Source organism: Syzygium oleosum, unplaced genomic scaffold (genome assembly GCF_021117445.2).
Source record: "Syzygium oleosum isolate NSW1041296 unplaced genomic scaffold, Sole_v2.1 Sole_v2.25, whole genome shotgun sequence".
Classification (NCBI taxonomy): Eukaryota; Viridiplantae; Streptophyta; class Magnoliopsida; order Myrtales; family Myrtaceae; genus Syzygium; species Syzygium oleosum.
In genome coordinates this window covers 2,808,933-2,822,347 of record NW_026607509.1, presented here as the reverse complement: position 1 = coordinate 2,822,347, position 13,415 = coordinate 2,808,933, and the positions used below count along the sequence as shown (strand labels likewise).

The window sequence follows — 13,415 nt, the reverse complement described above, 5'->3', positions numbered from 1 at the left end:
ACGAAAAACTTGAGATTAATCAAAATATACAAATATAAATATGTAGAATTCCATGTTATCTTTTCGTAATATTCAAAACATGTGTTCTCGAATTTGCAAGGAAAGTTGACGTGTGGAAAATCTATAATACCAATCAATAGGGGTGAAGCACCGATCCAAGGTACACTTTGGTACCGGACCGCACTAACCCTACATAAGCGATGCTAGTTCGGTTCCCAGTTCCAAATTTTTGGAGCCAACTATTATTGGTCCAGTTTCCAGTTTTATGTGCAAAATCAGACTGGAATGGATTGGGAAACTGGACTGAGAAACCTTAATTCTCTCATTTTAGTTTTATCTTGCATCTTCTATTGTCGTTGTTGCTTTATTATTTTTCTGTAATTGTTATTTGTCTTGGTTGTAAATAAAAGGATATTTTACTAAAGTTTATCTTTTCAAGGAATACAAAAAATGAAACAAAAAAAGAAAGGAATTGCCCGGTCTTCAAATAGCCCTTAGAATTAGGACTAGACCGACATGGTCGGTTCCAAAGTTTAAAGTGTTGGTTCCACGTTCAAAAAACTAAGAACCGATTCCGATTGGGTAGGTTCCCAGCAGTCGACATTATGCAATTTTGGAAAGATACCTTTTTTGTGAAAAATCTAGCATACGGGAATTGACGATGCATGCGCAAATAAGATAAAATAAAATAATTTGAACGATCAGACTAATTTTATTTGTGGATTAGCGTACTGCCTTTATCTTCATATCAATTAAAAAATATTTTAGTTATTTTTCATGCTCCAATGAGCACAAAATCGGGTAAAATACGTTATCCACACTGCTATTCATAACCGATATTTTTTAAGTTTCTGAAACTTATTGCCGTACTATTAAAAAGTTGCTAGTCATGATGTATTAAAAGTTACCTCACATCATGGAAAAATTTCCCACTCACACACATCACTGTCACTTAGTCATGGACATGTCTCTTTCTTTTTTTTTCGGTCGAATAGTCATGGATATGTCAAAGGTCACTTAAATTTATATGGAAATTTAATAGATCGAGTCAAAAAGCTACTATACGAAATTAGAAAACACGGTAACACCATCATCAGCTGTTTTTCTTTTTGGTTTTCCGTTCTTTCTTTCATTTTTATATACTAAAATAAATGTATTTCTTTAGTCACGAGATGGGGTCCACCTAAAAGATGTCTCCCGTTTGATCAGACTAAAAGCTCGTCACTGCAACGTTACCAGTCACATGCTCAACAGCTCGACTAGCACGATGTCGGCAGGCAAATTTGGTTCTCATGTTTGGGAACAATATGACAAATGACACAACCTCATTCGCCTGTATAGGACGCAAGCCACACAATCACTTTGCTCTCCACATTGAAGTTCTGGTTCATAATTTCTTCTTTTTTCGTTAGCCTTATTCCAAAGGGCGAAAACAGAAAGGAAAGGACCCCATCTGACTATCGTTTTACTGAGACGAACCACCTCAAGTGAAAGACTATATAACAGCAGATTCCTCGTAAAAACTATGCATAGCGCGAATTCCGCAGCATTTGTGATCAGGGACATGCACAGCAAAAGCAATTAGGACATATCTCACATGCTGTCTTCTAACAGTAAAGTAATTCTGGTACACATGATGCAATGTATTAATCTCTGAGTAAAGCACATTCGAGGTCATCAAAGAACCTCTAGGCAACGTGGACAATACATTAGGAGGCTTTGCCGATGATGAGATGGGAGAGAAACCTATAAGGTTAGTTCCTCGTCTCAAGAAGTTGAAGATGAAGATGAAGATGAAGATGATGATGATGATGATGAGATCATTGTGGAGAAAAGATAAGGAATGATAAGCATCATCTTCAACAATGATCCATATCTATCTACAACATCACCAATTTCCTGGAGATATCATGGTCAAAACTCAAATACTTGAAGGCTGAACAAGATATCCTAAGAATTTGGAAACCCAACTTGATCATGATAAAGAAGTAAAATCTAATCATGATATCAACAGTGAGTTCTCAATAAGTAAGCCGCCAATCCCATCGTGCTATATACCACTACGAAAAGGAGCATGCTTAAGAAAGGCAACCAAATCGATCTTTTTACCGAGCATCGGCAGAAGTGAAAGAGTCCGCAAATCCTGTTGGTCTTGTGGGTATACTTCCCTTACTGTCTTCTAAGTCCATGTAACTCAAGTCCTTGCTTTCTGCTTCCTGCCAGTCCTTAACCATCTGATTCAGCGGAAGGCTGTAGTCAATGCCAGAGTATTCTTCGTAGTCGTCATCAAATGGTTTCCATTTCTCAACAAGTGGAGCCAGTACATTCACAGCATGGCCCATATCCGGCCTTTGGTTTGGCTCCCTTGCAGTGCAGTGCCCAGCTAATTCAGCAATGGTGGAGATACTCTCGTATGTCTCCTCCTTTTTGTCCAAAGTTGGGTCAATAGCAGCCATTAACTTTTCTTTATCTGATTTTATATGCCAGAAATAACCCACGAGGTATTGGCTTTCCTCAGGTCTTTCTTCATCAAGCGCCATCAATCCCGTCAATAGTTCCATTAAAACAACTCCAAAACTGAAGACATCAGCTTTAGTAGTAATTTTCCCTGTGACTGTACATGAAATGGGAGCAATTAGAATTTGATGAGAACTGATATGAATGATAAAAACGAGTCAAAGGAAGTAAAATTTAAAGAGTGCGGAAGCAGAATTTAGAACTGAAAACAATTCCGAGTTTATTAAACTTTCATAACAAGAGAAATCAGCTTCTCACCGCTATGAAATCTACTTAGTGCCATGAAATTCATCTGTAACCAAAATTTGCATGCACACAATGTGGGTAAAGGTTGATACTTGTTATATAAATTCAATCTAGTCATAAAGAGTTGAATGTCCAGAGTAGCAGGGTGCAGTAACAAGACAACTATTGATCCATTGTAATGAACTTGTAAAATCAATTAAGTAGATGTCACGTATTAAACTTAACTGTGACAGGCAAGAAGAAAACTTTTCACGCTTCAAATGTTTAATGAAATTTACTCTATTTTCTAGATGATTAATATGATTTATAATGCAGAGCAGAGTATGCACTTCTTCCAGGGTTCCACATGCTACAGACACAGGCACACGCGCATGCGCACAAACACACAATCTATAATTGAAAGCTTACCAGCATATTCTGGAGCTAGATAGCCAAAGGTCCCGGCAAGCCTTGTTACCACAGACTTCTCTCCGTCCGGAGCAAGCTTTACTAGTCCAAAATCTGAGACCTTGGCTCTATAATCATCCCCTAGCAAAATATTCGACGATTTAAGATCTCTGTGTATGAAGCTCTGATGAGCTAGATTATGAAGATACTCCATTCCCCTGGCAACATCCAGAGCAATATTTAACCTCCTCTTCCAGGTAAGAGGCTCCAACTTGAAGTTCTTCCAATGGAAGAGATGCTTGCTGAGGGCCCCTTGAGGCATGTACTCATACACCAGTATTCTTTCATTTCCTTCTACAGAATAGCCTAGAAGGGATACCAAGTGACGATGCCTAACTTTTGAAAGGACTGCGATTTCAGCCTGAAATTCGTCTATTGCTTTGTTGCTAATTACACCTGCCTCCATTCTTTTCACCGCAATCTTTGTTCCATCATCTAACTCCCCCTTATAAACTACCCCAAAGCCACCGCGACCAAGCTCATTTTCCCGTGCAAAATTTTTCGTCACATTTCGAAGGACTTGAACTGATATTATGAGATTCCCCGCTTCAATTACATGAGACTCACCAAATCCACTGCTATTTCTGCTAGCAGAGCCACTCCCCGTAAGTGAGGTGCTGCCATAGGTGTTACTAGCAACTGCAATCTTCACGATATTATCTGGATCAGAGGGATCTCTCGGATAAACCACTAGGGAACTTGGAGCTTGGGATGTTTCTCTCCTCTTCTTACAATAGAAGTACAGAGGAACAGCCAGGAATATGAGAGCTGCCACACTGGCAATAGGGGCGACAATCACTGCCAAAATAGACTTCAAATTTTTCGGCTTTTTGGAGATAACAGTATTAGGAACATTACCAGAATCAGGAGTTGAGCCTTTGGTTGGGGAATCTGAAGTTCCGCCAGGGGACTTCGTATCCCCAGATGGAGGGCTCGCCTCTGCAGAAGGGGTGGTACCTTTTACCAGAGGATTCCCATCAATTAGAAGCTTCACGAAGTTACCGAACGCTGGTATCGGAGGCGAAATGTTGTTGTCACTTAGATCCAAATACGTCAGACCTTTCAAACTAGTCCAGTTACCGGGGATTGAACCCCCCAGATTGTTCGACCCCAGTCTCACCTGAGCGAGAGCATCCAAATTCGCAACTGACGGACTTAATGTGCCATTAAGATTGTTCTTGGGCAAATTGATCATGGCAACCTTTCTGTTAGTGCAACTCAGCCCGAACCACGGTCCTTGGCAAGGATCATTACCCACCCACGACGAAAGAAGCCTCGCAGGGTAATTCAACGCACTAAGAAAGTCTATGAGAGCCATAACTTCCGGCGCGCAAGGTGCTCCGGGTGTGGGCAAACAAAACGCATTAGAAGCGCAAGTCGCATTAGGCGACTTAAACTTGGGTGTCGGACCCATGAAGTTATTATTATTCAGATCTAGCTCATCCAAATCCATGCCTATCAAGCTATCAGGAATCAAGCCGGCGAGTTTATTACCATTAAGATTGAGCCTCTTCAGAGAAACCAAGTCCCCGATGTTCCCAGGGATCGATCCCGAGAAGCTATTCCCATGAAGCCACAGACTCGCCAGAGAGACCATAGAAGTCACCACATCCATAGGTCCGCTCATTCCACCACCACCTTGATTATTCAACCACAGAATCTGCAAACTGGAGTTAGCAAAACTCGGAGGAATCCCACCCGTCAAGCTGTTACCTGATAACTTCAACACTTGCAGAGAAGCCATGCTTCCGAGAAAATCCGGCACCGGACCGACCAAATTGCACTCGATGCAGGTGAGATTCATCAGCTGCGCCGAGTTCTGCAACTCCTTCGGGAACATCCACCCCGTGCTGCCGTTTAAATGGTTTCCGTCCAATGCCAAAACCTGCACCAAATCAAAGAAACCGAGCAAACCATCAGCTAAAATCAAGCGACACATTCTGCAATATCGCGTCGGTGAAGTGATGCGAAGCGTTCGAACCAACCTGCAAGCTATCGAGGCCGACGAAGAAATCCGAAGGAATGGAGTCGAACTTGTTGAAATCCAGGTACGCGTACCGCAGATTCGAGAGCCCGCTCAGCGAAGGAAGCGCTCCGCTGAATTTGTTGTTCTGGAGGCCCAAGTTCGAGAGCGAGGTGAGCTGGTTGAGATTAGGAGGCAGAGGGCCCTCGAGGCCGACGCCCTGGACCTGAATCTGGGACACCCTGGTGCCGGCGCAGAACACGTGCTTCCACTTGGAGCCGCACGGGTCGTCGTCGCCGCCGCCCCCCGCCGGCCACTGGAGCAGCTCCGGGTTGCTGAGCCCGTCCCGGAACTTCTTCAGGATCGCGAGGTCGCCCGCGTCCGTGACGCCGGAAACCGCCGCGACGAGAGACAGGGCGGCGGCGGCGGCGAGGAGGGGGACAAGCTCGCCGCGGCGGTTACTTTCCCCCATGAGAGAGAGAGCGAGAGCAAGAGAGAGAGAGAGATCTCCCTAGTGTCGGCAAGCTCCGGTGCAGGAGGAGCAATGGCGGTCCCGCCGGCGGCGCATCCCCCGGTTCCGATCAATTCGGCGGCATGAGTCGCGAGCGGAGAAGTGTTGTGTGGGAAGCAGTTACGTAGCGAGGGAGGCGAAGAAGATGGAGGCCATAACTGAAGAGTGAAGTGTTGGAAGTAGAGACAGAGAGAGAGAGAGAGAGAGAGAGAGAGCTGGGCGAGAGCTGGTTGTTACTTGTTTGAACAGAGCACTGCAAAGGCGGATCTGCGAGTGGAAATGTTCAAGCCGCAGAGAGAGAGAGAGAGATGATGATGATGATGATGGAAAACTGAATTTTGTCCAAATCGAGAGGAACAAGGAGGAGGAGGAGGAGGAGGAGGAGGAGGTGATGATGGTGATAAAGAGAGATAAAAAAAAAAAAAAAAGAATGTGATTCAGTTACGAAGGAAAGGAATTGGCCCAGAATTTTCATTTTCTTTTTCTTTTTGTTTCGTGCCCCTTTTTATTTTTGATTTTTATTTTTATTTTATCTCGTCCCTTCTGCTGCCGTAGGGTAGGGGAAGTAAAAAAAATCTGCCACGCGGCACGCGCCTCCCTCTTTGTCGGATTCACGAAATCTCCGGCCCGGTCCCCCCCGCTCGCCCTCCTAACGCCCGTGATTAAAACTCTACGTCCGGATTAAGTTGAAGGTCGATTGGGATCATGCGCTCACAATAAAATGAGTTGTTGTATCTTATTATATGTAACGATCTTTATGGTCGGTTAAGCAGTTTAATCATTCATCCGTAAACAAGATTACCCACTGACGAAAAAAAAAGGAAAAAAAATTGCCCGTCTCGTCTCGTGAAAAACACATTTTCCTTCCCTCTTTTGAATTATTAGCTTCACGGAACAAAATATGTTACCGCCAAAAACATTTGTTAGAGATCGATTCCCTCTATCGGTAGTAACTGAAGTATAATAGATATCATATTTTTTATATTAAAGTTACATCTTTGTTTTTTTTTTGTCACTGTATTAAAGTTTTGTCACGAGGAGTTAAGAGTGTTGGATCGTGACGGGACGGTATCGAGCTACCTCGTGGACCCGAGTCTTTTGCTCTTGCGCTCGGGGGATGGAGAGATTACCGTGCGATCCCCTAACATAATTTTTAGTTTATTCTTAACTGTTGTTATTGTTTAATGGCGGCGACAGATCGACGATGGCTGCTTCTTGCGTCTGGATTGCATCGATGGGAGCAACTTCGAATTCCCGCCCCGCATCCGTCTCCCGTGGAGGTTTTTCGTGGACAGGAGAATCTTGTACAGCATATTTTACTTGCATCCTCCATGTGACAATCGGGCGGACCACCACCACCACCACCACCACCACCTTACAACAACATTCGATAGCTATTTTTTTATGGTCTTATGATAATTCTTATGGGTCGAGTTGGTTTCGATTCGATTCGATCAATCTTCTTTCGCGCCTTATGGCATAGGAGTGGTTTTTTGTTCCTAAAATCTCGAGCGCGTATCTGACCGGATCAGTTTATATATAGAGCTAAGTTCGGTTCGGGTTCGACTCCTCCCTCTTTTAGTTTGTCCCGTTTTTACTAGTTCTTTGGTAGAGAATTTGTCACCAAAACTTACATTTTTTTGGGGATGCTCCGACTCGACAAATTCATTGGTGGTGCGCAAGTGATTGCCTATCGATGAAGACAACCACGACGACTACTGCACGACGGGGGTGGCGGAGTTCCATTGGAAATAAATCCATATTGGATGTGTAGTAGAGAACAAGAGTGATTGTGAACCCCATGGGATTGGAATAGTGGTCGAGATACAGATTGATACATACGAATAAGGCACGTGACACATGTCCAAAATTTTTGTAGAGAATATGAGATCGCTTGACTTAGTACCCTAATTATAATAAAAAAAATTACACGTCAGCACCGCCGTCTTACATGATATCATCGGTGTAGTAGACCCAACTGACAAAATATGAAAATGTTTATTATGACTCAATTGGTAAAATTGAAAGATTTAAAATTGAATTGGTAAAAATGAGCGGCGACCCGACGGATTTATGGACAATTTTCCCTAAAATCACGCTAAAGGATTTTTCAGAAATATTTTCAACTTTAATTAGGGGGGAGATCGAAGTCGACCACTATTTTACCAGTCAAAGGAAGATACCGAGGCCACAAAATGAGAGGCGACCCATCTTTTTTTACTCGAGTCGTGGGGGGGCCACACGTCGACTTTTGGTTAAGGAGATGGGTGGCGCAGAGCATCGCGGATCCTCCATCAAAGCTGTAGACCCAACGGAGCGGGGGGGGACCAAGTGAAAAAGGGGGGACAACAAAAGGAAAAATTTATGATCACTCCTTTTCATCCACCGTCGTCCCGGCCTTCGATTTCGGGCAATGTCCCGGATATTTTCGTTGCTCCCCACCGAGTAATTCTCACCTTGGAAAGCCTCTAACTGTAGCAGAGAATATCTTGTGTGGTTTGGGCACGCTTCTTGCGAGATTTCATGGACCGCCACCTACGGTTATAAAAAATTAAATTATAAGATGAATGTATGGTTTCATATGTAAATATTTCATATTTACATATTGTACGGATGCCGATTCAGTCCTGGCCTTTTGGATTTAGTCGTTTTAGTCATGAACCTTTGCATGAAATTTTAAAGATAGACCTTGCGATCAACTTCCGTCGGAAATTGTTGGCATGATAATTCAGTCGTGGCTGGTAGTCCTATGCGAGAGGGCAACTTGTGGTAGCTTTTGGGAAAGCTGGTCTCGCCTAGATTTACGGTGATCCGATTTCAAAAGGCATGTTGCCGAATCGAATCGACGAAGTTGCGACGCTTCGAGACACTGCCACGTCGCAAGCGGTTACATCTTATACCGAACACGCGCTTCAAAGTTCAAACTTTCAACCTTGGAGTTTGACCTCCGACGCTGGCCGTGGCGGCAAGATGCGGACAAGCGGGGGGGCGGGCCGATCGGTAATAAAACTAGGAGAGAGAGAGAGAGAGAGAGAGAGGATCGACGAGGGAGCGACACGTGGAGCGTGGGTGGGGGGGGCCCACGGCTCCGGCGACGATTCCATTGGGCGGGAATCCATGGTCAAAGCTCGTCACGGGTCGGGTCACGGAGTGGCGGGCGGCGACGACGATCCCCCACACGTCCCCCACGTATTCGCCGCACGTGTCCTTCCCCTGGCCCTCACCCACCCCCCGGGGGCGAAATTCCGATAATGACCCTCGCGCCCTAATCGCGAATCGCCATCGCCTTTTTTAACTTTCCACTTACCAGAAGTAGTGCGCCCCCCCCGTCTCAGTCTTCGGTCTTTTTGCATGCCCATGCACTCCCAATTGATTTAGTCGAGATTTTACACTAATGATGCGATTAGCGTTTTAATTGACCCCTTTCCTCTTTTTTTTTTTTAATTACGTTGGTTTCTTCTCTAGGCTTGCTTCCGGATTGGTCCGAAGTGTTTTTTGCCTCGGCTCGCGTTGGTTTCCAAAAAGAGAACGTTGCCATTGCCATCCTCTAAAGTAAGGTTTCCGAAAGAAAAGAAGGTAGTTTAATTCATTGAAAAAAATCCATAGACGGGTGGAAAAATCTCCAAGTTTTAAGCTCAGTTTATTTTACGGAAAATGAACGGTCCGGAAAATATTTTCCTGAAAATAACCGCTCGCATCGCTTGTAAGAATGAATAAACGGAAAATATTTTCACCTCTCGTTCACAAAGATGTTTAGACATAAATTGTTGCCAATAATGATAATATTTTTTTATTAACTAATTATTTCAAGTGACATAAGTAATGATTTTTGGGAAAATATTTTTCAAATAATTCATTTTCTGCAAAACAAACAGAGCTATGACATATTAAAGTCGGAATTTATGTGGGCAACCGTTGACCCTAAAAGTTTAAATCGTCGGATTAAAATGCGAATTTATTTGTGCATATAAACGGACATATCCTATCGATTTTTTTAAAAAATATATTTTTATTAGAATGAACGTTTCATTAATAAAGGATCCGAGTTCGAGCGTCGAGGACTTGAGCACGGCCTTCGTGGACCCAAGCCTAAGTGCAAAGGACCCGAGCTTGAGCATTGGGGACCCGAGCATGGCCTTTATGCACCCGCGCTTAGGTGCCGAGTCATTGAGCATAAGCAAGAGCACCAGGGCTTCGGGCTCGGCCTAGATGGCCCGAGCGCCGAATACCTAGTCTCGAACGCTAGGGACTCGAGAAACCAGCGTTGGGGTTCTTGTGTTCAAGTCTAAAGTTTCTGGTCCAAGCGCCGATACCTAGTCATATTTTGGAAAATACTTTCCGACTTTTTCAAAGAGGAAATTATTTTTCTGAATTTAAGCATATATTTTCCGTTGACCAAGAAAACATTTCCCATCAACTCATTTTCCTAAGCGAACCAAACGCCGGAAAATGAGGAAAATATTTCCTGCAAAACAAGCGGAGCCCAAGTGCTCGAATACTTTTCAAGGAGACCCATCCTAAACCAAATACATTATGTAAAATGTGTACACCATCGTGGTAGTTAATTATAGGAAATGGCATCACAAATCTGTCGAATACTAAATCAACCGCACTAAGGTATTCTCTCCCTTAATTAGTCCAAGGATCTCAAATTCAGACAATTTTTTAATTAAAAATTTTATGCTATGCTTTCTTCATTTTCTAAGTTACATTAGTTTAGAAATTCAATCAGATTAGCTGTTTCTCTTTCGTTTCTTCCCCATCTTTCCTTCGATAACAATCAGATTAGGCTGATTAGCTGTCAATATAATCGGAACGACGGCCGATCAACAGCAATCAATCCTGTACTGATCGATGCCCAAAAATCACACACAGTCACAGGTTAGAGAGAGACAGAGGCCACATTATACAATTCAAGGGCTCTTGTCTTGCCTTGGACACAAAGTGACCAATTGATGAGTTCACATGCCGTGCATGTTCTGCGATGCTCCCGCATTTAATATTTCAAGATAAGGTCCACAAGAATAGTGTCGCCACTTCAAATTTAATCTTAGCTTAATCGCTTCATCAATCTCCTTCGACATCTTGTTAGTGGGGAATATGGGTTAGCTGAGGCGTGGAATCGTCGTGGGGGTTCATGTACGTGCGCTTTTGAGGCTCTTCTTCGAAGTGATGTTGGCTAAAATATTGGGTTGGTGTAGAAATCAACACGAAATTAAATGATCGAGATCCGTATCCTTATGCACGTACAGTTGCGAGGATTGATTTACCATTCATTTATGAGCATGGAATATGGGAATTAAATAGATATTGTGGTACATCAAGGTGGTGGTTGCTTGATTGGAAAGGAGAGGGGGGAGTGCGATTAGCACTCGTGATTAAAGTGGAAAAATTTCCGGCCAAAAAGAAAAAGGGCAAAAAGCTTGGTGTTGGGATTGGAGTGTGGAAGAACATAATTTGTCTGCCCTTTTTGTTTAATTGAAAAAGTTGGTGCGTTTAATTGAAAATTTTGGTAAGCAAACCCTCTTGAACCCCAATGAAGAAAGAAACTTGTAGCTTACTCGTCGGATCATAAATCGTTAAAAGGTTTAAAATTAAATTAAACGGATGCTAATAGGCCGGAAATACTATATTGGCAAATCATCAAAAGGCTTAGGGATATGTGCACTAAAAGTCCTAAAACTTATCATAAAAGTGCAATTGAATCCTCAAATTTACAAAATGTGCAATCGAGTCATAAAACTTGTTAAATTGGTTCAATCGAATTCTAAAGTTAACACCGTTTAATTTACTAAAAGAAAATGCCGACATGACGCTGACATGTCTTATTTTATTAATTTTCTTGAGACATGTGGCGTCCAACAAGGGCTGCGTCAGAAAAAAGATGAAAAAAATATAAATTAAATTAGAAAAAGCTATAAAGAAAAGGAAAAAAGGACGCACATCCAGCTGTTGTTTTTTTTTTAACTTTTCTAACATGGCGCTTGTTGGACGCCACGTATCTCAAGAAAGTTAATAAAATAAGACACGTCAGCGCCACTTCAGCATTTTCTGTTAATAAATTAGACGGTGTTAACTTTAGGACTCGATTGAATCAATTTGACATATTTTCGGACTCGATTGCACTTTTTGCAAGTTTTAGAACTCAATTGCACTTTTGTGGCAAGTTTTAGGACTTCTAGTGCACATATCCCAAAGGTTTAAAACTAAACTAGTCAAATTGAAAGATTTAAAATTGAATTGGCAACCGTACAATAAGTTTATGACTTTTTTTAGTAAATATCATGTGCCAAACCTTTGCGAAAAATTTCGATATAGTCCTTCCAGTCAATTTTTATCGGCAATCGCTGACGTGGCGACGTGTCACATAAGACGGTCGCCGCCGCCACGTTAGCGATCTCTGGCGAAAATTGATCGAAAGGACTATATCGAAATTTTGTGCAAAGATTTTAGGACTAAATCGGCATCCGTACATCAAATTTAGTACCGATCGGACCCCTGAAAACAGATAGAACAAGGTGAAATACAAAACCAAATTAACTCTATGGATAACTCTTGGTAGTTTATACTGTAGTAACGGCTAATCTGGACCGCCTGGGCCAATCATTAGTGTCCAACCATCACACCGATATTGGTAGGACCACTGAATCTATCCTCCCTATCTTTTTTTTCAAACTATATATAATCATTCGTCCCGATTTAATAAAAATCATTGAAATTATATTAATGTTTGGCGGTGCAAAGGGGGGGTATTTGATTGAACCGAAAAGCATTGGACCGAATTGGGGCCACAGATCTGAAGGCCAAGCTTTTTGTCAGCGAGTGAGAGAAAGAGTGAGCTTCGGTCCAAAGGGAGGTTCATTTCACTTCCATAATTCTTTTTTTATCTTAGAATAATGGCATTTTCCCAATGGTGAGGCTCTTGATTTTTATCGTTTTCTGTTGAATTTGTAAAGATGTAGCTCTTTCATTATTAAATTCTATGGATTGATTTTTGTGGTGGATGGAGAATTTGGTAGGATGTGTTTTAGGGTGGGGATGCCTAGTCACAAGATTACAATCTCACATCTTTTTGGTCGGTTAGTAGAAGAACCCTAGGTTCATCCCTTCAGTTGATAACCAGCCGTTTGTGCCGGATTGCGGAGAACTCGAGAACTGGTTGTAGGTGAAGAAACCCTAGGTGAGGTGCAAAACCCATAAATGATAGGATCTTTATTAGGTTCACCGTTGGAGTTAAGAATTACTCACGCATTTACCGTTGGATGATTCGCACGCGGAAGAATTCGGCTACGAAAACTCTCGGCACACACGTCACTTGTCCAAGAATGAATGCCGGCACACTTCTTTACACTGGCGGCGAATCTAACAATAATCCGACAAGTAAACTTTTCTCTGTTGCCCACATGAAGATGGAAAAGGAGGAAAATGGATGTCGACGTTCTATATAAGCTGGGAAAATGACAACCATGCTAAGTTTGCACCACACTCTTTCTATCGGACATAAGTATCAAGGGAAACTCGATCAACCAAGCATTACTTCCCAGATGGCATGTAAGCCAGGAGTCTCTGGGATGAATCTTCATTTCCCCATTTCACCTTCTGTGGTTCCACTTCTATGTATGTTGCGCATCAGCTTGGTTCATTCCTAACTTGTTTTCCATCAATATTCAGCAGCTTTACCCTAGCTTGGAAAATCTAATGGAGCAACTTTACACTGTTGATTTTGGAATT

General features: G+C 42.6%; 1 protein-coding gene across 1 annotated transcript; it reads right to left on the bottom strand.

Moving 5' to 3' along the window:
• Positions 1-1,837: 1,837 nt before the first annotated feature.
• On the bottom strand, positions 1,838-6,095 carry LOC115671485 (receptor protein kinase TMK1-like). Its single transcript, XM_030593062.2, has 3 exons — positions 5,196-6,095; positions 3,172-5,095; positions 1,838-2,614 (listed from the first exon to the last, which is right to left on the bottom strand). Exons 1-3 carry the CDS (start codon positions 5,643-5,645, stop codon positions 2,106-2,108), a joined length of 2,883 nt encoding a protein of 960 aa, XP_030448922.1. The 5' UTR covers positions 5,646-6,095; the 3' UTR covers positions 1,838-2,105.
• Positions 6,096-13,415: the final 7,320 nt, after the last annotated feature.

What these genes read in the sequence shown, in the direction of transcription:
- LOC115671485 (XM_030593062.2), bottom strand. Translation starts at nt 5,645, where the DNA reads ATGGGGGAAAGTAACCGCCGCGGCGAGCTTGTCCCCCTCCTCGCCGCC. An exon ending in TCGGCCTCGATAGCTTGCAG is followed by an intron (nt 5,096 to 5,195) that starts GTTGGTTCGAAC and finishes GATTTGGTGCAG; the next exon opens with GTTTTGGCATTGGACGGAAA. An exon ending in TCTAGCTCCAGAATATGCTG is followed by an intron (nt 2,615 to 3,171) that starts GTAAGCTTTCAA and finishes TTTCATGTACAG; the next exon opens with TCACAGGGAAAATTACTACT.